Source organism: Saccopteryx bilineata, chromosome 2 (assembly GCF_036850765.1).
Source record: "Saccopteryx bilineata isolate mSacBil1 chromosome 2, mSacBil1_pri_phased_curated, whole genome shotgun sequence".
NCBI classification, from domain to species: Eukaryota; Metazoa; Chordata; class Mammalia; order Chiroptera; family Emballonuridae; genus Saccopteryx; species Saccopteryx bilineata.
The window spans coordinates 18,690,963-18,715,098 of record NC_089491.1 but is presented as its reverse complement, the minus strand read 5'-3'; the positions used below and the strand labels follow the sequence as shown (position 1 = coordinate 18,715,098).

Sequence of the window (24,136 nt, the reverse complement as noted above, 5' to 3'; positions counted from 1 at the left end):
ATCATGAGATGCAAGATGGCACCACAGAGTGTGCCATTTTAACAGGTTGAATGTGATCCAGAGACAGTGGTCCCCTGCGTGCTCCTCTGCCCCGCTCTACCCCACCCTCTGTCCCCCTGCCGCACACATGCGCACGCACGCTCCACCCTCCCTCCTTCCTGCGTCCTCCCACCCTGTCCCCAGCTCTATCCACGGGCCAAACGTCAGCCTCAGCTTTTCTGATCCTGTCTCCATCCCCCAATCTGCTTCCTGTCAGCCGTTATTCCTGCCAGGGAGATACAGAGTCAGTACGCCTGCAAACAAAGGCAGAAGGTAGTTTCATCTCATGGTTCCTGTTACTGCAAGGACCAAATTCTCCCCGTAAATGCTAAGGTGAGGTCAGGGCTCAGACAATCCAGGAAGAGGTGATGCAGTTGATTGTGGTGCCAACAAAGAGAGGGCACCCTCCTGGGACCAAACCCATTTGACCTCTCTCCCTCTCTCCTCAGAGAGTTGTCTGCACGGCTGGTCTCAAGTGGCACCCTCACCCCGCTCTGATCCACTGTGTCAAAGGCTGTGAGGTGAGTTCCTAGAAATGTTACTACTTTTATCGTTATGTTAATCATGCTGCCATTGACTGTACCTGCTAAATGCTGTAAATATCCCTTTAACTGACTTCTTGGACAGGAATCAGCGATTCTATCGTGCAGATGGTGGAGTTGAGGCATAGCGATATCAACAAACATACTCAAAAAGATGTTTAATGGGTAACAGAATGAGGATTCCAAGCCAGGTTTTTCTGCCCCCTGAGCCTGTGTTCAGCATAATATTGCATTTGCAAGCGAGGGTGGGAGGGAGGCCATATTGATTTAGCATCTGTAATATGCCAGGAATGTTACCAACATTATCATATTTAACCTTCAAAGAACAGCATGAGGCAGGGTTTTTTCCGATTCCCACTTGACTGACGAGCATCTTACAGATCACTTCCTTCTGCCATATGCATCTCATGCACTCGGTCTTCAACCCCGGAAGTAATACGGACGCCTTAGACCCAGCCACTGAGCTGAGAGTGGACACTGCTCTCTGACCCTGCCCCGCTCTGACTTCGCAGCACGCCCTCGAACTTGCCACTGTGGAGATCTTTCTCTGCGTACCAGGGGCTGCTTGGGAGCGGAAGGGCACTTGGGATGTCATCTCTGTTCTCAAGGAAGTGCCTCTCATAAAACTAAAAGACATTCCTCTGCACCTCCATGCCCCTGGGGTTCTTCTCAGCTGGTGGTGAAAGGAGGCTCCCCACTCCCATTCAGGCCGATGTCCAAATTTCTGTGGCCTCCCAGAGCCCACTCAGGAAAAGTCAGGTGAAAAGGACTAGACTGTACTCTAGAAAACTCTGTATTTGATGAAATTCTTAGATTGTCAGAACCAGAAATGCTTTCCCAAGTGATCTAAAGCTCACTTTTTATTTAAAGATGAGGTGGTCTGACCAGGCAGTGGTGCAGAGGATAGAGCATTGGCTTGGGATGCTGAGGACTCAGGTTTGAAACCCTGAGGTCACTGGTTTGAGCACAGGCTCACCAGCTTGAACGTGGGATCATAGACATGACCCCATGGTCTCTGCCTTGAGCCCAAAGGTTGCGGGCTTGAAGTCCAAGGTCGTTGGCTTGAACCCAAGGTCGTTGGCTTAAGCAACAGGTCATTGGCTTAGCTGGAGCCCCCCCACCCCCAGCATCAGGGCACATATGAGAAAATAATCATTTAACAACTAAGGTGCCGCAATGAAATTGATGCTTCTCATCTCTCTCCTTTCCTGTCTGTCTGTCCCTATCTGTCCCTCTCTTTGTCTCTCTCTCTCTCAAAAAAATAAATAAAAAATAAAGATGGGGGAACTGAGACCTAAACTGGGTTTGATCTAAAATTCGATAGAATGCCAAAACAGAGAGGGTTCCTTTTTTTTTTTAAGTTTATTTTTAGAGAGAGGAAGGAAGAGAGACAGAGACTGAGAGAAAGAGAGAAACATCGGCCCTGGCCGGTTGGCTCAGCGGTAGAGCGTCGGCCTGACGTGCAGGGGACCCGGGTTCGATTCCTGGCCAGGGCACATAGGAGAAGCACCCATTTGCTTCTCCACCCCCCCCCTCCTTCCTCTCTGTCTCTCTCTTCCCCTCCCGCAGCCAAGGTTCCATTGGAGCAAAGATGGCCCGGGCGCTGGGGATGGCTCCTTGGCCTCTGCCCCAGGCGCTAGAGTGGCTCTGGTCGCGACAGAGCGACACCCAGGAGGGGCAGAGCATCGCCCCCTGGTGGGCAGAGCATTGCCCCTGGTGGGTGTGCCGGGTGGATCCCGGCCGGGCGCATGCAGGAGTCTGTCTGACTGTCTCTCCCCATTTCTAGCTTCAGAAAAATACAAAAAAAAAAAAAAAAAAAAAGAGAGAGAGAGAAACATCAATTTGTTCTTCCACTTATTCATGCTATCATTGGTTGATTCTTGTATGTGCCCTGACCAGGGATGGAACCTACAACCTTGGTGTGTTGGACTGATGCTCTAACCAACGATGCTACCTAACCAGGGCCAGGGAGGGTTCTTAGTGTGATCTCATCCTATTCATTTGTTGTACAGACTGGAAATTGTGGGCCAGAGGGCGGATAGGCTGACCCAGGGTGGCCCAGCATATAGACACAAAGCCAAAGCATGAACTCAGGTCTCCTGACTTCCAGGCGGGTCTTTTCTCTTTTCCACTAGGTCTCCTCCTGATCGTGAACCATCCCCTGACCTCTGTCACGATAAGTCTGTGGGTCACACATTTTTTTCCCTATATATTGGTTAGGGACCTCCTGTGGCATCTTAGGGCACTTGACACTGGAGTCTTTAAGAAGCCTATTCTCCCAAGAGTCAGCCAGGAACAGCCCAGCCAAGGCCAAGGGCCATGTGGCTGTTGCTTCCTCCCAGCTCTCTGGATCAGCCCAGCATTTCGGGCAAAGGGAGCTTGGGTTACCTGGGCCCTCATTCTGCTGAGTCGGCGGTCTGGGCAACTAGTGTGACAGCAGAATTCGATCCCTCCTTTGACTCAGCACTAAGAGACCCTCACCTGTCAGGCTCTGAGCCCTGCCGATGGATGATGCTTATCGCCTTCACCCTTGCAGGTGCCCCCTCGTCTCCTTCCTTCCTTAGCCCCGAGCTAGTGGTTTGTCTCTTGTCTGGCCCTGAAAAGTATGCTTAGAAGAGATACAAAGGCTGGGTCTAGGGAGGGGGCCTCAACCTGGAGTATCTAGAGGTAACCAAGATCAAGAAAGGGTCTGGGACCCTGAGCCCGCAGCCCTCCGACCCAAACCGTGTCCAAGGCGGTCACTCATTCGTTCATCACAGAGTCGCCGAGTGCCGATTACGTGCCCGACACTCCTCTAAGTGCTGAGACTGAAATGATCTCTTGGTCAGGCGAGGACAGTCACTGTGCTCTCCCTGGGTCCTCTGCGGAGTCTCCTTGCCCTCCATCTGTCCATGTGTCTGTTTATCCACGCGTGTGTGCGTGCTTCGCCCATCATTTTACTAAAGCAACATGTTAAGAATGTACATTTGATACAATTTCGTTCAATTTGCCAGACATTTTGCTTGGAGATCTAGAATGGAAAAATGGATGGGAAGGGGCGACCATTGACTCACAGCGGTCATGCTGGGGAGCAGCCATCTTGGCCACCTGGTGACAGCTTTCCCATCCAGGAGTCCCTGAGCACTAGAGACCCTAACCCGAACGTCAGTCAGAGGGTTTCTCCTCTCACACTCGTCTATTTCTGTATATTAAAGAGTTACACAGGACTGTCTTTGATGGGAGGCAGGGGGTGTTCACTGTTAGGGACAGATCAGTGGACCAACGCTGCCTTGTCACTCCTGGGAGTCCCGAAGCCCAGAGGGGTAAGCCACTAAGCCAGAACCACCAGGTAACCACCCAGGCAGCTGAGATTTGGAAAGTTAGCTAGAACCCAGGTTTTCCAAACCACTGACTGTGATGCCATCAACCCAGGTTTTCCAAACCAGCCACCTTCTCACTATGCCAATGCAATTACATTCCATTTCAAAGACACTTCTAAGATCCAAAGTCGTGCCCAGCATTCAACTGGGTGGTTGGGAGACAATGATGAACTGGACCCTTGCCCATGTCTTTGAGGAGCTGAGGTGCATCAACAGAGCATACGAGGTCACATGCTGAGTGCTCCGACGGGGAAATACAGGTGCTTGGGCGGGGGGGGGGGTGAGGGTTTCAGAGACTCCCTCCCCCCCAGCCCCCCGCGATGGCTCTGGGTGAGGATCAGTAATGATTTAACCCCGTCATCGTTTCCCCATCTTCGGAGCATCACAGAGTTAGGGGAATAGAGGAAATAACACGTGACAGAGCGTAAAATGGCAGAGAGGAAAATAGGGAGCTGAGATTTAAATCACTTCTCTGCCTCTGCCCATGTGATCATGGCTGAGTCCCTCTCTTGCTCTGAGTCTCTGAGTCTTCGTCTGTAAAGTGAGGCTAGGATGGCCTGCCTCCCGTGCTGTACGGAGAACAAGAGAAGACAGATGTGTGAAGCACATGACATCAAGCACCTCTGTGGGCCTGTGTTAGAGGGAGGCGGCCCTCAGTCACACTCAGACCACTGTGCCCAGTTCCTAGGAGTGCTAGCATTTGATCTTTAGCATTCTTGGGCAATTTACATTCAGCTTTCTAAGAAGACAGTTGCAGAGATTTGATTATAAATGATTTTTTTAATTACCTACTTCCAGGAAAAGTGGGACAAGGGGACTCAAATTGCATTATCATTTATTCAGGTAAAATGAGCCTCTCCTTTAGAAAGATGTGAAGGGTCTACCTGGTGGCTTTGCATTCCCCAGTGTACAGGAATGTGTCTCCGAGGGTAACTGTACTTTAATTAGGGAACTCTTGGCCAGATAAGAGTCCTCATAAATGTGGAAGTGTTAACTTATTCAAGGGGGTATTGGGATCCGACGCCAGGTGGCGGTTTGTGAGAAGACGAGAGACAGCTGGATGATGGATGATGACTGGGGTCACGTCCTCCACTCCAGGATTATGCTAACAGGCACCTATCCTTCCTGCCTCTTTCATCCCATATAGCCATTCATGGGAGACAATTACTGTGACGCCATCAACAACAGAGCCTTCTGCAACTACGATGGTGGGGATTGCTGCACGTCCACGGTGAAGACCAAAAAGGTAGGCAGTGCCCTCTTCCCCCCGGCCACCCTCCTGGAGGCCTCTCCAGCTCACTGGGCCCGGATCACCCCTACCGGTTGGACAACCCATTGTCCTCGTTGCACCAGCGCTTGCCTATCAGATGCATTGGGTTGGGTTGGGTTTTTTGTTCTTTCCATCAGTAGTTGGGCTAATGACATGGGCTTGGCCCTGAGTGAGGTTTGCAGGCTCATGGATGGTATTGGCAGATGTGGTCTCTTACCCACAACACTGAGACGAACAATGTATACTATGTAGTTTTAGTAGGAAAGAGCTTGAAGGGTGAGAGGCAGGAGACTGGCAGGTAAAACCCCACAGAGAACACGGACTCCCAGAGGTGATGGCTAGAGCCGAGGGGGAGAGAGAAGATGGGACGTCCCCAGCAAGGTCAGTCACAGCCCCTGAGCATTTTACAATCTCTTTGTTGTTCACACCTGCAGAATGAAGGCTATAGCCTTGGCTGTGATTTCCTTCCTTTGTACCTCAGGATGCAACAGGAGTGGCTGAAGTGTTTATAGTAAAACTGAAACATTTGACTGAGATACATGTCAATCGCTCACAGACGGGTGGCCACGTCCACCTTCTTTCTGACTAGAGCTGGGACCCGAATTTGGGGCCCAGCCCAGAGCTGGGAGAGAGATGGTCAACCTGGGCCACCTGAGTTGAGAAGTACTCTCGTGATGAACGGGAACTGATTTTTTATACTCGTCTATAATCTGATCTGAGCTGAAAAATCGGTTGATCTCAGAAATCATTAGATCTAAGTGCTGATTTTAAAGAAGGGGAACTGTGCTCCTAAGACAGGAAAAGCAAAGGGTCATAGTCTTGGCTGAAGAACACTCTGAAATGATGTGGTTCAAACTTTCTTTTCATGAAGGGGGACGTGAGGCCCATAAAGGAGGAATGGTTTGTCCTAAGGGGCAGAGTGAGAGATACAGACAGAGCAAGCAAGACTCCTGGCTTCCTCTCCAAACCCCTTTAAATTGTGACATCCTTAAAAGAATTAGTTCCTTCAAGAAAGACGGTTTGGCCCTAAGATGCAGCATGAACAGGGAAAGACCCATGGGGCACACTCAGATTGGCGACGGTCACTGCATCTCATGGTCCATGAGTAAGGATGTTCGTGTTCTCCCCGGGATCAGTTGGTCCTGAATAAGCAACTTTTCAGTATACCTACTTTTTTCTTTCTTTCTTTCTTTCTTTCTTTCTTTCTTTCTTTCTTTCTTTCTTTCTCTCTCTCTCTCTCTCTCTCTTTACTTTGATAAAACACTTTCTATTCAAGTACAGAAAAATAAAATTCATTTTCTATTAATGCATGCTATTATTTTTCCCAATTATAAAAACAATATGCATTTTACTTTTGGAGAAATCCAAAACAGAGAAGGTAACCAAAGAATTCACTGATTATCTTACAATCCAAAGGTAACGATTGCTTTCTTTTTGGTATATTCTGTGTATATATATATAGCTGCAACTTTAATTTTTAACTTTTGGGTAGTTTCTTTTTCTCACAATGATAAATGCTTATTGCTCTAAGCATTTCTTTTTTAATTGAATCTTAGTGTTGAAATGACGAGGATAGAAGGTGTGAGCACTTCTAAGGTGCCTGATACCTGTTACCTAGTAAATACTGTGTGTATAGTAGTGTCTATTTCACTCCCCTGGAGTCAGCCCTTTTTAGAAGGGAACGGCTAGTGACGTTTGTGTCTTAAATAAATGTTTCTGTACAATTACGACACGTCGTTCACCTGCCATTATTGATCGGTGAAAAGAGCAGCTCCGATGAAAAGAATTTACCTAGCTACTACATCTAACTCAACTACAAAAACATATAAAAATAAATAAATAAAAATTTATTTTTAATGGGAAACTTCCTTAAATAGCTTGCTAGTTCTGGAGAGTATTTGGTAGTGATGTTAAGTCATGAGATTGAGGTTCAAGTGCAGATTCCAAATTATTATAGTCACTTGAATAAATCTATATACATACATATCTATGTGTGTGTATACATATATACATCTATACATATATACACATACACATTCACATACACATACACATACACACATACACACACATATACACATAATATACACATACACATACATCTACATATACACATACATATACACATACACATATACACATATACATATACATACACATATACACATACATATACACATACACATACATCTACATATACACACATATACACATACATATACACATACACATACACATACATCTACACATACACACATATACACATACATATACACATACACATACATCTACATATATACACACATACACACATATACACATACATATACACACATATACACATACACATACATCTACATATATACACACATACACACATATACACATACATATACACACATATACACGTACATATACACATACATATACACATACATTGACATATACACATACATATATATACATCTATACATATACACATACACATTCACATACACATACACACACATATACACACACATATACACATACACATACATCTACACATACACATACATATATACCAAATGGCCATTTGACTTTCTGCTTCCATCGTGGGTTCAGCTACAGCAATTTCCGACTCCAAGGACCACAGTCAGTTCTTTGCTAGTTCTGAATATGCTTCCTAGTCCTCTTTATTCTCTTTTCCACCCACATTATACATGTAATTTTGGCTGTTTGTGTCTCATAAAGATTTTCTTCTTCCGCTTTAAATCGCTCTTCCTGTTAGCCAGTGCTGCGGAGTGCAGACGGCCAGGCTTCCTTCGTGCTGCGAGGCGCACGTTCATTGAACAAGTCTAGGATCCGGGCCCCGGCCCAGGCAGTGCGCCCACGTGGGCATCACACCTGCCCCGGGAAGCCCACGGCTTATCAAGGCAACCAAACAGGAAGTGGTGAGGTTGACAACTCTGCATGTGATTGCCTCTGTGGCAGAGGCAGGGAAGGGGAGGTCCGGGGTCTCACAGGGAACAGTGCGATCGTCAGAGAGTCTCCCCGAGGAAGCAGCCTCCGTCTATGTGGAGTCCCAGGCCGTGAGTGGGGGTTTGCCAGGGAAGGGGGAACAGCGGCCGGGGCAGAACGGGGAGAGTTGCTGGAACTCCGTGTGGCAGGCGGATTGGAGCCCGAAGGCCTCCCGGCTGGTGACATGGTTTGGGCTTAGTCATTAGCTGTTAAGAAGTATCTAGCTGAGGCTTTCTTCAGATTCAGGATTCCTGGAAGTCTTTCTTCTGGAGAAGAAAAGTGTCCCAAATTCAAATCATTCTGCCTGTCATGGTTAACTTCTACCTAAACTCCAACTTCTTGAAAGCTTTCCACTTTCTCTTGTAAACACCCAGCAACTCCCTGCAATAGACCGGTTTATAGAGATGACAGGTGGAGACGATATAAAATGTCCCCAGTGAGTCGCTGCTTCTGGCAGGCTCTGTCAGACACCTGCGCCCCACTGTCTTCTTCAGTCCTTGTTTCAGCCCGACGGGTCGCTGCTGCCCCCATTGCGCAGGCAAACCCGCTCTGGCCCCGCGGGCCTGCGGGCCTCGCTTGGGTTCACCTGGCTGCAAGTGCCGAGGTTTACATCCGAACCTGGTTCCGTCTGACTCACAGCACCGGCTCTTTCTCCGGCACGAGGCTGGGTCTCAGAAGGGGAAGGCAGGTGGTTACAGGACCTTGTCCTCGGAGCACCCAGGCGTGACCTTCTCAGTTCCGGTTGGAGACAGTTCACTGTCAACCCAGACTGCCAAAGAACCGTGGGTGTGGGACCCCTCCCCTCGGCAGAGGTGAGAGCCGCTTCTCCCAGCAGCAAAGGCAGGGTGGGGAGTAGTGGAGGCTCCCCGCCTTGCCAGTCATTCCTGACATCCCAGACAGGAGTTTCCCCTGAGTGGAAAAATGCCCTGGTTTCTGTCTCCAGTTTCCACGGCAGGAAGCCTCTGAGAGCAGGAGAGGGGCCAGACTCCTCCCTCTCATCCCCGGCCCCACCTGCTGGGCCCACCTGTGCTCTTGGCCCCAGGCACATATCACGAGACCTTCCCTGACCACGAGCACCTCCTAGACTAGTGCTCAGAAACTCACGGACGGGGCAGATGTGCTTCGTAGACCTTCCTAAGTGCAGTACCTCCGTTAATTGAGCACATATATGTGCTGGGCCAGGGGCTGGAGTCTCTGTGTGTCATATCTCACTTCGACTCCAGGACCACCCAACGAGGTAGCCGAGGCTCTGAGAGGTGGATTCATTTGTACAAGGTGATGGAGCTGTGTCCGGATTTAGCCTTTCCTGACTCCAAACAAATAATATAGCTACTACTGATTGAGAGCTTGCTATTTGCCAAGCAGGGTGCTAACTGCTTTTACATGAGTCATTTCATGCCACTAGCACAGTGGCCCTGTTGTTGGAGTTGTCTTTTGTTTATAGATGACGCAGTTAAGGCTCTGAAGGGTTAAGGTCACACAGCCAGTAAGTGGTAGAGCTGAGATGCCAGCCCAGTGACTCTAAACCGCACCGCGCCTGCCTCACACCCCTGTGCTGGACCTCTTGCTGTGGGCTCGTGTCTTGCCCTTCCCCCGTGATTGGGCTTTCTGCTTCACAGCCCTTCTCATCTGCAGTCCCGGGCATAGACTCCGGGCCCTGGGTGACGTGCTCAGCACCTTCTCCCAGACTTCCTTCTTGCCAACTCTCCACCTAAACCTCTTCCCGGTCCCCTGGGCTGGGGCCTCCCAGTCACTTGGCCCAAAATGATGTCTGTCTGCTCCCACCATCCTTCCTCCCCTTGTTTGTCTCTGCAGACACCAGCTGTTTCCCACATCTGCCTTGTGTGACCTGGGCCCGGCTGACAGACAAGAGCAAGACAGTGCAGGAAACTCCGTCTGACAGGGGTGACCAGTCTCTCCCCCAGACACCTGTCTGCAGTGCGAGGCAGACAGGAAGGGGCGGGACTCCGCCTCTCAGCACGGCAGTTTATTATTTTCCTGTTGGAGCCTCGAGGAGTCTCCAACACAGAGCAGATTTCTAGAATGGTTTCTTCAACAGTTTACCCTCGTAATCACAGCAACAAAAAGTCTCCTTTTATGATTGGAATCTTTCCGAGTTAAGCGTGTGTTAGGGGTGTAACAGAGGAGGGGAAATCACCTTCACACATTCAACATATCCAACTTTCTAAGGTGAGGTGGCCTGGAACAGATCTGGCCATGTGTCAGGCAGCTGCAAGAGACTGTCTCTGGAAGATGTCTGGGGCGGGGGTACGATTGAGGGGGGTGGGTCATCCCAGCTCTGCGACTGAGCTCTGTGACTTGGGTAGGCCAGGTTCACCTTCGATTTTATGTCACGATATTTGATTAGAGTCATGTCTCAGGACTCTGTACATGGCCTCCTGGGTGAGGTGGTCATCAGCAAGAGCCTGGAGGCTGCTTAGGGCCGGGACCAGGAGAGAGGGAGCAGTTGTCAATCCTAGCAGTAGGTCTTAGCACAGGATGGCATGCCCGACTGGTGACAGTAAGTGTAGGGATGCCATTTTTATTTGCTAAATCTAAATAAAAACAAAATCTTATGCCTAGATGTAGCTCATTGGTCTAAGGAGGCTCGTGATTCTATAAGATACAGGAAGATAATCCAAATCCTTAGAAAGAAAGCAGCCTTCTTAGCAAAGTGGCCAAGATAAAGGGTTGGACTTTGGGTGTCCGAGTTAGGGACATACATCAGTGGCTTTTAGATCTTGACTTAGCAACCAGAACGGTCCCTTTAAAACAAGTAGAGGGCGGCACACCTCTGTGCCACGCCCTGCAGTGGCTCCCCGTTTTACCCCGAATAAAACCAGTTCTCCCAATGGCCTATGAGGCCCTGCAGGCACTGCCCACCCCCCTTCTCTCCCTGAACCCCTCACCCACGAGTGGCGCCCCCTTCACTTAACCCCAGCCCTCTGGGCTCCCCGCACAGTCTGGGTGCTCTCCTACCTCACAGCTGTCGGCACGGGCTCTCCCTTCAGCCGAGAGCTTTCTGCACCATTCATCCTCACGCCTCTCTCCTTCCCCTTCTCCGGGTCTTTGCTCTCAATGAGCCCCACCCCGACCACCCGCCTTACATCATCCCCGATAGTCACATCCCCATCTGCCTTGGTTTCCACTTCCTTTTCCGACTATGAAAGGTATATACTGCGTTTTACCTGGCAAGTCCCGCCCTACCCTAGAACGCAGACTGCTGCTAGTCAGCATTCCATGAGGGCAAGATCACGCCTCTGACCATTTCCTGATGAGCCCCAGGTGCTGGTGCGAGGTGACAGCGCTGTGCTAGGCCATGCGCTCGGTGGGCGGGGTGTCAGCCCTGCTGAGGGGACCGGTGGCCAGGCGTTGAGAGTGCAGTAAGTGCTAATGGACACACAGCAAGTGAGGAGAGTCAGTAGTCAGTGATACTTCTAGAGAGGGTACCACCAGACATGAGACGTGGAAGGGCCAGGGGGTCTGCCCCAGGGCGCTGGCCTGACAGAAGGGTGAGTGAAACTAGAGTGTTTCTGGCAGAGGGCACTGTCTGTGCAAAGACCCAGACATAAGCAGAGTGCTGAGGAAATGACGGTCCCCTGAGTGTAGCTGGAGCTCAGTGCAAGAGGCGAGGGGGAGTGAGAAAGGCTTTAGAAGCCCAGCCAAGGAGTGTGAATTTTATCCAGAGAGCAGGGTAGGTATTGAATGATTTTAAGCACTAAACCAGCCTAGATGGTCCTAGAAGACTGCCTGGAAGAGGTGATAGATGTGCTTAACTCGGAAGGTTAGTAAAGATGGCAGACAAAATGGCTCAGCAGGTTAGACTAATTTCTCCTTGTTCCCCAATCCCTGGCTTCTGGAGCATTATGACTTCCTCATTAGGGGTGTAGCTTTGACTTTTTCATGTGGATGAATGAGACATTCATTTTAGCTTGCTCCTATGAAGGAATCAGACTCATCCATCCCAAAAAGTTAGTATCATCCTAACTATTGTCAGTACCACCATCATCACATCAATACCACCACCAATGCCAAGATCAGCAACATCGTCATCATCATCATCAGTTGCGCATACATTAAATGCCATGCACTGTGCTAAATGTTTTACTTGAATTTTACACTTGATCCAAAATACTTCTGGGTGGCAGGACTGCTGTGACCTCGTTTTACAGGCAGAGAAACGGAAGTCCCCAAGAGGGAAGTGGCCTGCGTGCTAGCACAGAGTCAATGGGAGGGCAAGAAATCAAAGCCAGGTCTCCTTCTGGGCCAGGCTGGTACTTCTCTCCCCTTTCCCAGCACTTTCCTTCCATTTTATCCTTCACTTACTGACATTTAAACCAACCTCTGGTCTTGCCGACTGTTCGGTGCCAGGCACGAATCCACCCTGGCCCTCAAGGAGTTCGCAGGGGAGTCCTCACCCTCAGCAGCACATCTCAGTGGACTAGGTCACATTAAATCTTTCCATCCACATGATGAATGCCCTGAGACTCAGAGTAGCCGAGCGCTTTGCCCACGGACCCACAGTGGGGGGTGGGAGGGACAGTCGAGGCTCTCTGACCTTCAGGACAGGGTGCCGCATGCCGCAGTCCCGCCCCACTGCACACTCTCTGCTGGGGACCTCCCTGTCGAGTCTGAGTCAGAACCCAGCCCCTGCCCATCTCCCGGCCTCAGATGGGACCTGCGGCCAGGGCCTTGCGGTGCGTTTGCTTGGGCTGCATTCCTGAGTGGCTCGCGCACGCAGACGAAGGTGTCAGGCTGGGCAGCTCACCCGGAGGAAGAAAGCCCTGTGCTTGCACCACAGCCTCAGCCCAGAGGAAAAAAGGAGAGGATCCTGGCCTTTAGTCACTGACCTGGGCTTGTTGACAGAATCCCAGAGTGGGTGGCCAAGCCATTTATGGGACTGCCTAGCCACATGGTGCTGGGAATCCCAAATGTAAACTGGCCACCACAGGCGCTTGTGCTGTGGGTGGTAGGTTTTCTTGGGAGGCCATGCAGGGGAGAAGGTGGGAAGCTGCTTAGAGACTCGGGAATGTTCTGGGACTTTGGCTAACATGTAGCTTTATCGGGATACGACTCTCACGGGATGCCTCAGTTTCTTTCTTTGTGAAGAGGGGACCCTGACGCCCACCCTGCCTGCCACGTGGAGGACAGTATGGAGGAATGGTTACAGACAGAGATGCCGGTCCCAGGCTACCTGCCAGCCCAGTGACTCACCTCTTTGCATCTTAGTTTCCTCCAGGATGTAAAACAGGGCCAGTGGGAATCACTGCCTTATTAAGTTGTTGGGGAGGATGAGTGAGATCATGCATGCTGGGCTAGCTCGGGGCCAGGCACGTGACAAGGGAGAAGAGGCGGTCGGCGGTCAGACGGAGCAGTCGGCGGCCTGGCCAGGTGGTGAAGAAGGTGCCCTGCCCTGACTCTCCCTTGCTGGAAACTCTGTGTTTGGAGTGGGGTTTGGAGTCCTGCACCACCCAGTTTTTGATGGGTAGTGAAGCCCAGGGCGAGTGTTCGTTTTGAACGTTCTGAAGCTGCTATTTTCTCATCTGCAAGATGGGCAGCTCGTAAGGACAGCCTCCTGGGGTTGGTGAGGAGTCAACACGCTAACACTGGGGGATCATCTACACGTGGAAGACTCTCAGGGAATGCTAGCATGTGCACGTGTGCGTGCGTGTGTGTGTGTGTGTGTGTGTAGTGTGTTTACTGCTGGGAACCTGTACGAACAGGCTTTCCCGGGCTCTTCCAGGTCAGACCTAGGAGTGCCTAGGAGAGTGGATGGAGCTGGCCCTCTCCACCCTTCCCTTCCCAGTTGTAGACCCTTAATCTGGGGAAGCTTATGACTAGAGGAGGGCTCAGGACAGGCGGTTCCCACAGAGGCGAGAGGAAGGGCAGGGGGAGGGAGCCAGACGGGGTGAGCGTGGGCACTCTGGAGGTGACATAATTTCATCGACTCTTTCCCAGAGCCCTGGGAGGTCCTGATGGAGACCCTCGTCCTACAGACGGGGAGTGGAAGTCCATGGGGTAGCATGGACTTGCCAAGATCACGCAGTGCCTGTGTGGAGCCCACCCGGAATTCGGGCTTGTGTGCTCCCAAGCTCCTTGCAAGGGCTCAAATGTGGCTGCATGTTCAAGCGTGCGGTGGAGGCGGGGAGCTGCCTCATCTCCAGAACTGCCTCCCGAGATGGGACCTTCTAGCCTTTGTTGTATTCTGCCTGCGGTTCCTGCCCTTTATGTACTTTTTTTTTTTTTTTTTTGGTGGGGGGAAATGCTAAAATGGCCTGGGCTGACCCAGGAAGGAGAGAGCAAGGCCAGACACTCCCCAGAGCCCGGTGGGCTAGACACTCCCCCAGAGCCCGGCGGGCTAGACCAGCCAGAGAAGCTACGTGGAGGCAGGGCCTTGGCCACTGGTGGTTTTGGAGAAGCTGGTGGACCTGGGACGGCAGGGCGGGGAATACACAAGTCAGGGTTTACAGAGAAGGTGCATTCCTAGGTCCCCTCTGGCTGAGGGGCGGGCTATCTTCTGCCTTTCTCGGACTGAGAAGGACTTTCAGACAGATGGAGAGATACAGACCATTAAAATCCAGTCTTCATGAACATATGAGGAAACCAGAGCTCAGAGAGGGGAAGGAACTCGTACCAAGTCTCCCAGCACGGGACAGCAAGAGCAGAGGCTCCCTGACTTGTATTCCGCCTGGATATGCGTGTGTTCATTTGTCCCTCCGTTCAGGTTTCACTGAACACCTGTCCTTGGTACATAGAGACCCAGTGAACAGCAGATAGAGTCCCTGGACGGGCTGAGCTGGCATCCAAGCGCAGAAGTGATTCAGTACAGGAAGGGCATCGACTAGGATGCTGGGAGGGAGTTGAAGGTGATGGTGTCATTGGTCAGGCCATGGAAGGAGGAGGTGACCCTTGAGATAGGGTCTGGGGAACGAAGAGGAAAAGAGAAGCAGGTTGGAGGAGCACTCGGGGCCAACAACGCAGAAGTAGGCAAGCACTCGGCATAGTTGCGGGGCCAGTTACTAAATAAATAAGCCACAGAGAGCGCGGGGAAGAAGTGGGCCAGGTGAAGTCTAAGCAGTCGGTGGAGATCAGATCCTGCAAGGTCTTGAACTCGTGGTAAGGACATTGGGTCTTATTTTAAGAGAGAGAATTGGTTGACGTTTTGCTTGTGTGAGATGCAGCGGGAAGCCTGGGAGATCAATCAGATGTGAAACTGCCCCTAATGGGCCATGGAGCCCCGTGCAAACGGGTTAGAGAGAGAACCCTGCAAAGAAGACATTAGAGGTAACTGGATCATCCTAATGTTAGGATGCGGGCAAGGACAGGAGAAGGGGACAGATAAAGGGATGGGTGAGTTGAGGACAAAGAGGCGGCCCAAGTCCGAGAGGTGGGAGAGAGGGGACAATAGGCAGGAAAGGTGTCACGGATGGTGAAATGTGAGCTGGTGGGAAATTTGATTCAGCACACGTGTATTTAGCATTAAGTATCTCCTGAGTGTTAGGCCATGTGCTGGGGTGTTTGCATATTTCTTCTTGTCTGATCCTCACAACCATAGGAAATGTGGTATATATATATTTTTTTGAATCACACTTTTGTGGATGTAGACCCTCAGGGTTATGGCAGCAAAGGAATTTTGCCCACACTGTTCGACCAGCGTGAGTCAGGCAAGGATGCCGACCAGGCCTTTGGGCACCCGTGGTGGTCCTCTTCTCCACTCAACACCCGTTGTTAGATTTGGACTTGGCTGCATCCTTGTTACCCCTCGTGAGGCTGGAGGGTTTTCTCTATGTCTTATCCAGTTCGAACGTCCTGTGCTTCTTTCTCTCGGAAGTGAAGAGGTTGTGGGAGAATAGTCCAGATTGGAAGGCACGGCCTCCACAGAGGCATGTAGGCTGGGAAGGAAGTGTCTGTCCTGTGCAGGGAACAGCAAGTGGTTGTAAGCAGAGAGCCAGGCACTGCACACAGGGGCCAGCTTCAAGCTCCTGTGGGTTTCACCGGAAAAGGGAAACAAGGAGACACGCTGGCCATGCGTTCAGGGAGAGGGTCAGAGAGAAAGAGGAATGGACATACAGTCATTCGTTCTATGGGTTGGGCCTGGGAAAGGAGGCATGAACAAGACTGACAAGGCCCTGGCCTCACAGAGTGAGAGGGGAGGAAATCTACACATTCATGTATATGATACTACACTTGATCTCAGCCAAAAGGCCGAGAAGCGATACACATTCATGTATATGAACGGTTGAGCTCTGAGCCCTGCGTGCCCATGAGAGGTGGTTTTTGTCCCTTACCTCACTCGCCCTCATCACAACCTCAGGGACAAGTATGTGTTCACTATGCCCACATAATTTAATGAATGAGTTAACTAAGGCTTAGAGACATTGTCACGTGCTCCAGGTCACACCTCAGTTAGGTGGCAGAGCTGCTGGGGCTCACACTGCCATCTTCCTGTTCATGCCTACATGTGACATGATCGCATAATTGCAGGCTGGGAGAGAGGTTTGGAGGGAATGAGGGAAGGTGAAGGGGGTGGGAGGGAGGGCAGGGAGGCAGGGAGAAAAGAGTTAGACGCAGAGAAAGGATGAGTCCACCGGCTAGAGAGAGAGCGATGCTCTCTGAGGCTCTGGGAGCACTCGCAGACCCTGGCCAGGCAGGAGGCGAATGAGGTCATTAAACCCATCTGCGCAGATGGGAGACCCTCTGGGAAAAGCGATATGCAAATGCATGATGCAACGAGGGGAAATCCGCTTGGCTGTGTGCGCCCAGGCTGGGCTCAGGCGGGGACTGAACTGTGCTTTTTGGAAAGACAGATCCTGGCTGCGTGGAGAAGATGTTCACTCTGCTGGGCTCTTTCTCTCTTCCTAGAAAGGACAGGCAGCCCAAGGTCACGGAGCAGCCCAAGGTCACGGAGCACGGGAAGGGACAGAGTGGGGGCTGGAACTCGGGCCTCTCGCTCTTCCTTTCTAAAAAAGTGCTTTAAATTTTTACTTCTCATTTTGCCCAGCTTTTAGAATATACACATATAGCAAATCACCTTGTATGGCTCTCACTTTTTTTTTTAATGCTAAAATCTGTTCCCTAGGTCCTGCAACCAAGTTTTATGCAACATCTCCGTGTGAAATGTTCCCCACCAGGATCTTGGGTCCCCTGGTTCTAAGCTTGTTGGAGACATGCTTTTGTTATATTCATAATTGCCTCCCCAAATCAAATTACCGACATGTGCAGAGAATTGTGTTTCCTTAGAAGACACTCTCACACCCTTTATTTCACTTAGTCACCGCAACAGTCCTATCAATACTCCATCGTACAATTCTGGGAACTAACTGGGATAGGACATTGCGACTTTTTACCTGTGATTTGACCCAGCCCAAGAGTTCACAGTGCCAGGTGGGTCTTATCCTGTCATTTCTGTAGCTAGCAGCCTGAGAGTTTGGGAGACATGGCTCGTCCTCCTTTAAATACAAGGTTTGTCACTTCATATATTCATATTGCTTTGGGCAAATGCTGGCTCCTTTCTGAGCCTCAGTTTCTTCATTTTGCCGGGTTGTCGTAGGGTTTGATGTTCCCTTATTTGAAACGTGTTTAGCACGTTGCCTGGCCCATAATAAATACCACTCAGAATGACAGCTACTGTGATAACGACCATGGTGATCATGATAAAAAGTTTTCATAGTGCTAAAAAGAAGCAGAACCTTGACTTAAACTTCAATCTGCATTTTCCTCAATCCAGTGATTGTCCCCAGTCCTGCCTGCCTCTCTGAAAATTACTGCCTCAGATCCAACCATCTGGTTCACCTCTTCTCTCTTTCTCTCTGCAGGTCACCCCCTTCCCTATGTCCTGTGACCTACAAGGTGATTGTGCTTGTCGGGACCCCCAGGCCCGAGAACACAGCCGGAAAGACCTCCGGGGATACAGCCATGGCTAAGGACGGACCAGGAGTTGTCAAAGAATTCCCAGCGCCAGGACCCGCATCCCTTTGGTATTGATTTCACAGTCAGCTGCTCAACGGAATGGCCTCTCCACACCAGGGATCCTTAGCACCCAACCGGTCTGCCTTTAATTTCACCCAGGAAGGACTCCTAGTGGGGCTCACCAAACAAGTCTTGCCATGTTGAATATGGAATGGATTCCCATCCCAAAGGCTTAGATGGATTACATAGACAGCGTGCAGTACCAGAGCCTCCTAAAATTCTAACCATTTTGTCACAAGACCACAGCAAGAAACACGTTCTGTATCTAGGAGTGTGCAGATCTGTGGTTAGTACACATGCATGCATACACACCCATACAAACATCTGTGTGAGGGCAGTTCTGGAGACTGAGCAGAGAGAGACTGGAACAAAGTCAATCTTTCCTCTCCCAAGCTCCTAGCCAACACTGTCCTTGGGAGAGAGTTGCAGAGACTGCTAAAATCAAGTGTTGAGATGCTGAGCTAGCTCACCCTGAGGCTTGGAGTGTGTGGGGCATGCACAATGGTGTGGTCCTCCGGGATCGGAATTGAAATGGTCTCTGACCACCTACCTTCTAGGAAAGTAGGACCCAGGAAGAGGTATAGAATCCAAAGTATACGAAGTCCCCTGATTCTTCCGCTGCCATGGGGTATCCATCCCAATGCCAGGGCCTGAGGCCAAACTGGAAATGGCTTAGGATTGCAGTGTCAAGGTATTATAAGAGCCCCTGCTTGAGGCTTGAGGCCATAATATCCCTCCAGAACCCACCCGTCTCCCAAATCTTGCCTTGGGACCACGTTTGCTGCTACTTTTCCTGCTGCTCTATCCTATACATTGAGTATCCAAGATGGTAGGACTAGGTTAGGAAAACCCCTACACAACCGAACAGTCTGCCTTAAAAGTGACCCTTGTTTCCCCATAGCTCCTCACTTCCTCACCCTCCTGCAGGAGAAGAACTCACATGGGCCCACTTGGTGAGAGGTTAAGTTCCCTATGGTTGGGTTTCTCTATCTGGAAGGGAGTTGAGGGCCTTAAGATGCTGGAACCCTCACTGAGAGTCTAGGATGTCTTCTAAGCCAGTGTTAGATGTTACGATCATGTGGAATAGTGTTAAATCTCTATGATGTTGGAGCCAGCCAGAGACGGTTAGAATTGTAGAGACTCTTGAGTTACTATCTTTAACCGAGACATCCTGACCCTCCAGGGGAAAGCAGACTTTGGTCCTGAGGACACCCCCCCCCCCCCGTGGCCCCATGGAGCTATACTTCTGGAACAGATGGTCATCTTGGATGTAATCAATCTAGACTGTGTTCTCAAGGGCCATCAGAGGGAAGACCAAGAGTCTCCCCAGCCTCAGTCTCCGACCCCAGACACGGTCACCATGCTTTCCAGAGTCTTCCATCTGCGAGTACTCCCAGCCACGTCTGTGGTTGGGCAACCCTTCCCTTTCTCCCCCATGTTGCCTCCAAAAGTTCAGAGTAAGTTAGAGATATCCATGTGGAGGCCTCCACCTCGGTGGGGCTCTCTTTGCCTCTTTCCAGCCAGTCATCTTCCTCTCCTTTGGATTAATCTGGGGGGAAATCAATACAGAATGACGTGGAGAGAATGGTTAGGTTTGGCATAATCTGGGGACCTGGGACTGAGAAAGGGAGGCAATGCAAGGGTCTAAACGAGATGTATGGCATAAAGATCGCCATAAATCGTGTCCCGTCAAGCCTAGAGAAGACAACGAACAAAAGCCAAGTCTAGACCAGAAACAGAAAAGACCAGGCATGCACCCTGTCCCTCGTCAGCCCTGCATCCCAGGCGGGCGTAGGTGGGTGATCAGTGATGGCCGTTTTCCCTGCGGACACCAAAAATAACTTCAGAAAGCTTCCTAGTCTGTCACGCCCAGCAGCAATTACCTGCTGATCAACCACACTTGAGAAGACATTTACTGGCCCTCTGTGGTCTGTTATATGGGGGGGGGGGGGGAATTATCAAGGTGCTTTTTGCACAGGTGCCCACAATAAGGATGCAGTGCTTAGATAGTCTGGGGTGGCACTACATCGCCAACTCTGAGACGGAGTTCCAGAAAGGAGAGGTTGTCACCATGGTGAAGGCCAGGCTCAAATCCTTTGTTTCTTCCTTACAAACTCATAATTTTTTATTCAGGACATCTTTTTTTTTTTTTTTTTCCTATAATTACCAGGGCTAATTGTTAGAATAATGATAATGATAATAGAAGAATTCAGCCCCTTTTGTACTCCTCTCTGGTATCTAAGAGCAGCTCTTCCCAGATCACAAAGCCCCTCGCTGGCCCTAGCTGAGGTGTCATCCGGTGTGGTGTTAGCTAGAAGGTATGAATGGAGAAAGGGGACTTCAGCAGCCCTCCGAGTTACTCTAGTCCGCCCGCAGACAGCGCACGAAGTCCCGGAGGCACAAAGACAGCATTACTAATGGTGGGGGCGCAGGAAACGCAGGACGACCTCAGCAGCGTCCATTAAGCCGACCCTCATCCTGCCTCTTCCTTCACTCTCCACTTGTCGGTCCCCGCATTCTCCGGCTGAGCAAAGCCGCCGACGGCTGGCTTCCATCCGCAGATCCACAGGTTGAGCGGAGCCCTCTGAGCAAACATCCACCCACTCTCCTTACCATCGCTCAGCCCTGTTACTCACAAATTCATTACCTGCCAAGGCTGTTAGGCAAGAGGGGCTTCATCATGGACGGCCAGCCTCAGGCCCACACAGCAGGTGTAATTAATTGGCCCTTCTGAAACCTTCGTGGAGGTAGGGTCCGCTCTGTTTGTGCAATGCACTGATAACCCAGTTTCATTTTCTTTCTGGGAATAAACTCAATGTCTCATCCTTTCTATCATCTCCTGTTTAGGACAATAGAGTACTCAAAAGGAGGCAGCTCAGAAGCCCTATTGTCTGTCAGCACTTGGGGTTCCGGGTCTGAGAAACAGCCTGTTAGCAAGCAAGAAAGAAAAGAGGAGGTAGGCAGTCCTCCAACCCCTCTCTTGGGAAGCCTTCTTAAGCCACAATCCTAACTGCCTTCCCAGAGGACTCACCGTCCCCCTCACGACCCCCACCCCAATTCTGTGCCAGCCACCTCCTAAGGGCAGGCGGTCCTCGAGAAGCCCATGTCCCTGGCTGGCTGGGTGTGCCGGAAGGGGGAGAGCAATGGTCATCAGCTGTAGGGCTTTGGAGATGGAGGCTTCGGCTGCTGCCCCGGCTGCAGCAGCTGAGTCACCGCCTAGTAGACCGTTCCCTTGGTCTGACGCCTATCTTGGCCAACGCGTAAACGCTGTTTGTTGAAAATAATTCTTTGAGACAGATTTCAGCTACCTCCCCTCCAGGTTTGATTTAACTTGGCTGTAACTGTCCATTTGTTATAGGTCTTACCTGTGTGAAAGAAAGAAAGAAAGAAAGAAAGAAAGAAAGAAAGAAAGAAAGAAAGAAAGAAAGAAAGAAAGAGGGAAAGAGAAAATTGTAAAGGAAAGGAAGGAGGGAAGAAAGAAAGGAAACCATACTTTTAAGCAAACAGTTTTGAGGTTTTGTGTGTTTTTTTGTGTTTTTTGTTTTTTTTCTGGAACTACTTCAAGTGCAAATAAAAAAGAAGAAATTGATGGTGACAAAACTGTACAGATAGAAATTAATAGAAGACCCAGAGATTAAAAGGAAATAAAATGCATGATTAAATTAAGAATTTAAAAAATATATATTTTTGTGCTTCCTAAAGAAAATTGCTTATTCTGCAGACTGAATAGGTAGCACAGCATCAAGAGTCCCCTAGCAGGAGACCTAGCGTGGGTTCTGTAATGCTGTCTGTTATTTTCTATACATTGTGGTAGGTCCAGGAAAGAAGGCCCCTTCTCCCCTCCCCACCCCTACCCCCGGTGTGTACTTGTTGGGGAAGTGTTTTATCTCCTTGTTTGGTGGCGATCCATGTTAGTAGGGAGTGGGAGGGCTTGCAATTGGTCTTACCAAATATTAAGGGGACATATTGTGTCGTGCTTTTCACATTATAAAATGTCTGGATCTCCCAGTAGAGCACCGGGCGTTTATAAAGACTGCACTTAGAACCACCCTGCACGGTCCACTTTCCTAAAAAGCTGCTACATGGCCAGACAGGTAATCCCTATGGCTTCTGAGAAACAAAACAAAATAAACTAGGCAAACAACAAACATAAGAACTAAATATATAGCACATGAAGAAGAGCCTGTTCTTTTAAAATTGATCCAAGTTTTGCCAAATTCCTACCAATTGTTTGATCTTTCAAGGATATGTTTAGTAGCTTATCCCTAGAATAAGAACCTAGAAATCCTGACCCCAGGGAGCAGTTCGCTTGGTGATTTGCAACAGGTCATTGCCTCTCTGTTTGCCTCAGTTTCTCCAGTTGCAACACGAAAATAAAACTACTTAACCTACCTCACAGTGGGAGGGCAGGGAATTGTGAGGCCCTGAGGTTTTAAATGCGTGGCGGCAATCCGTGAGAGCCAAGGCTGGACACCAAGTCCGTGGGTTCCCTTCCGAGAGGGCACAGGCCGACGGGCCTTTTAGGGAAGACAGCGAGGGTTCGTTTCATATTTCAAGGAATAAAGCCGAAGCTCCTGGGTTATAATCCATGTGAAGAGAGAGGCGTGTATTGGGGAATCTTTCATTCTTCGGTGAATTGGACTTTTCTCCCCCCCCCACTCCCTTATTCTGGTCTTCACCAGATCTACAATTTATTGTAGTTCAAAGCCAAGTACTTCCTGCAAAGTTAAAGTCAGTTTACTGTTGTCTATTCAGTACTTCCAAGGCCATTTCCAACTTTATAGAAGAAGGGAGCTCTCTGATCTCTTCTTCTGAGACTTAAAATTCTGCATCAAGTGTTTCATTTAAAGAAGACCTGGCTTTCTGAGTGCAGACAACTTGGGGCTTCTTACACTACCCACCAGCAGTCAGTGAGGAGGATTCTGAACAGTTACCGAGTTGCTTTTTTTGGGGATCTCTATAATCAATAACCTGTCCACAGATATCTATCTATATAAAGATATTATATATAAATATAAATTTACATATATATGCACATGTATATATAGGTGTACATATATGTGTGTATATATATACTTAAATGTAATATTTACAAAATAAAACTGTGATCTCGTCTAGAGAAAATGTATTCACATTACCAATGGCTCTTCCATATTTATGTATCATCTTACGCCTTTTTATTATTGTTATAATTATTATGGGTATTTCTAATTATTATGATATTGAAATCAGTTTGGCACCTTCTGGAAACTACCAAAAAATAATAATAATAATAATAGTAACTCTCCATTGAAGTGCTTAAAATCTGTTCTCATGAGAATTCTACTGGCCTACTATGAAAAAGGAAAAAAAAAAATCTAAACACCAAAACCAAAACCTGATTCCAATCCTTTTTCTGTACCTCACATGCATCAATTTGCTGCTCCTATTTTGGGTTTTATTATTTTTTTCCTCTTTATGTGTTTTTATGGATCTAAGTTAAGTCTTTTAGCAATATATAAAAAATGTAAATAGTAAACTTTATTTATTAAGAATGTCATCTTTTTTAATTTATATTTACACAATTGTTCATCTAATTTATTTTTTCTATACGGTTTGAAATACTCAGACATATTTTGCTGTTCATGGTATTTTTATCCTGTTCTCATGGATTTGTTCTCTTCCATACTGTTTTCTCTGGTCTCCATTTACAGGTTGGATCTCACAAAGAAACTAATGTCAAAGACAGAAATATTTTGCCACTGTTGATTACTATACTTTAAAGTTCTATATTATGAAAATATATAATAGCTTGTATGCTTTAGTATGTAGTGGTGTGTTTTTTGTCGGCTCTGGACATCTAGTGGACTCTTACACCCACCCTACCGTGGGAGAAAACTCCAGGTCCTAGGGTGAAATCAATGGCAGCAGGAGGTCGAATCCAACAGGCTCCCAATCTCCTGCGTCAGCAGTTCCTG

General features: G+C 49.1%; 1 protein-coding gene and 1 pseudogene across 1 annotated transcript in view; one reads left to right on the top strand and one right to left on the bottom strand.

Annotated features, from left to right (window-relative positions):
* Positions 1–23,925, top strand: part of PAPPA (pappalysin 1) — a 242,666-nt gene extending 218,741 nt beyond the window's left edge. The window contains exons 20-22 of the mRNA XM_066256394.1: positions 489–560; positions 5,088–5,186; positions 18,026–23,925. Coding sequence (XP_066112491.1) covers positions 489–560; positions 5,088–5,186; positions 18,026–18,133 — 279 coding nt within the window. The 3' untranslated portion in view covers positions 18,134–23,925. The remainder of the gene's footprint in view (positions 1–488; positions 561–5,087; positions 5,187–18,025) is intronic.
* Positions 16,294–16,427, bottom strand: LOC136327715 (U2 spliceosomal RNA; annotated as a pseudogene).
* Positions 23,926–24,136: the final 211 nt, after the last annotated feature.